At 42.9% G+C, this 1,956-nt stretch overlaps 1 protein-coding gene across 1 annotated transcript in view; it reads left to right on the forward strand.

Annotated features, from left to right (window-relative positions):
* Nucleotides 1-1,956, forward strand: part of LOC104491698 (spectrin beta chain, non-erythrocytic 5-like) — a gene marked incomplete at its 3' end in the record, with an annotated part of 11,572 nt that overhangs the window by 8,201 nt on the left and 1,415 nt on the right. The window contains exon 6 of the mRNA XM_010134162.1: nt 1,414-1,950. Within this exon, the coding sequence (XP_010132464.1) occupies nt 1,414-1,950 (537 nt within the window). The remainder of the gene's footprint in view (nt 1-1,413; nt 1,951-1,956) is intronic.

Consider the following 1,956-nt stretch of genomic DNA (forward strand, 5'->3'; position numbering starts at 1 on the left):
CATTTCTGACACACACAAACGTTCAGAATGAGAACAAAGCAGATGTTAATCTCTTCATGTCCTCAGTCCCCTCAAATAGACAGCTCTGAATTTACTAATAGGATTGGGGAGAGAAGCCTGAGTGTGTGAGGGAAGCCTTTGAGTTCAGACTAAGTGTGTGACCAGGATGGCAGAGAGAATCAGCTCGGGGAGGTAAATCTCCTTTCCCCATCCCATGTGAGGTGACCATGCATTTGCTAGGATCTTTCAGCGAGAACTGGGTACGATGGCAGAAAAAACAGAAGGGAGCCCTGAGGTCATGGGCTGCTTTTCCTGCACTAAAGGTTGGTGGTGTTTTACTCCTCTTCCAACACTGTAACACTTAATTCCTTGCCAAGAGTGCTGTCTGGGAGGTGAAAGCAGATTACCACTTGCAGGGACTGGGTCTGTGCTCAGTGCCATCTCCCTCACTAACTGCCTGGCTGGAGCAGATGGGTTCACGGGAATGACAGAGGCAGACAACATTTTTCAGCATTAAACCTGGCGTCTGCAGGAGTGCTACGAACTTAGGGTGAGGAAAAAATGTAATTTAAAGTAAAAAGCCAAAGATGGAAAAAATATAAAATGGAAAGAAAGGATTATTTAATTCTTACACTTTTTATTTCATTATGGATTTCATTCTAAATGTTTTCTCCAGTGTTTACCTGAACTTGAAATCAAGGTAGGACAAACCACAAATGAAACAGATACATGGGCAAATGTACTGGATTGGGAAAATTAGTATTTAATCAGAGTTAACTTCCTTACTAAACTCCTGTTTGGCTACAAAACATTCTGTAATTATTTATATAAAGAGAAACAGCTTGAACAGAAGAGATGGAGAAGGGGCTGTTTGACCACAGTCTACTGTGGGCACGTGAAAGAATTGGTATCTTGTCAGGTGGCCTCCTAACAGCCTAAGGTGGTGAAGCTCAGAGAGTGTAACTGCGTCTTAAATGGGATAGGATTGTTTTGTTTTCAGGAATGAAAATGGAAAAAAAACTTTCCAAACAAAAACTCTGGAGACTCAATTTGGGATTCTTACTTTATAGTCAGCCCGCACAGGATCTGCTGACCAGATCCACATGTACGTGATTTATTCCAAAATTAACCTTTTCTTAAATAAACCCTGAAATGAGACATTAAATAATATTTATTTGTCTGTATTTTATGAAAGGTTATTCTAGGGTTTCACCTGGCCACAGATGTGACAGCTATCAGCACACTGGTATAAAAATGTGATGACTGTGGCAACCTGCTTGTTAATACTATTTTCCTGACATATATTCAACTATTTGAATCCTAAGCTTGGCTTACAAAGATGTTGTTTTCTCTTCACTCACCTTGCTTCAGTCTGCTTCTTATGTGGCTTGTAACTTCATATTCCCACCACAGATCGTGTTCCTCCTGAAGGAGATAGATGACTTGAAGCTTCTATATGAGCAGATGGTCTCTGACCTCCTGAAATGGATTAAACAGAAAGTGATGGAACTAGATGACCATCAATTCCCCAACTCTCTTCAGGAAATGTGGCTGCTCATGGCCAACTTCAAGACCTTCCGCACTGTGGAGAAACCTCCCAAATATCAAGAGAAGGGCATGATTGAAGCTCATCTCTTCAACATCCGGACCAAGCAGAGAGCCAACAACCAATGGCCATACTTGCCCCCAGAAGGAAGGACACTGCAGGATGTAGAAAAGCACTGGATTATCCTGGAAAAGGCAGAGCACAACCGGGGGAAAGCATTACAGAAGGAGATGCTGAGGCTAGAAAGGCTGGAACAGCTAGCCCAGAGGTTCCTGAAGAAGGCAGCCCTGCGTGAGTCCTACTTGGAAGACATGAGGAAAGTGATTGGGAAGCAGGACTTTTGGCCAGAGAGTACAGATAGGATGGAGGCTGCCAATAAGAAGCTGGAAGCCATTGTGGCGGGTGTACTT

This window comes from Buceros rhinoceros, unplaced genomic scaffold (genome assembly GCF_000710305.1).
Source record: "Buceros rhinoceros silvestris isolate BGI_N320 unplaced genomic scaffold, ASM71030v1 scaffold13334, whole genome shotgun sequence".
NCBI lineage: Eukaryota > Metazoa > Chordata > Aves > Bucerotiformes > Bucerotidae > Buceros > Buceros rhinoceros.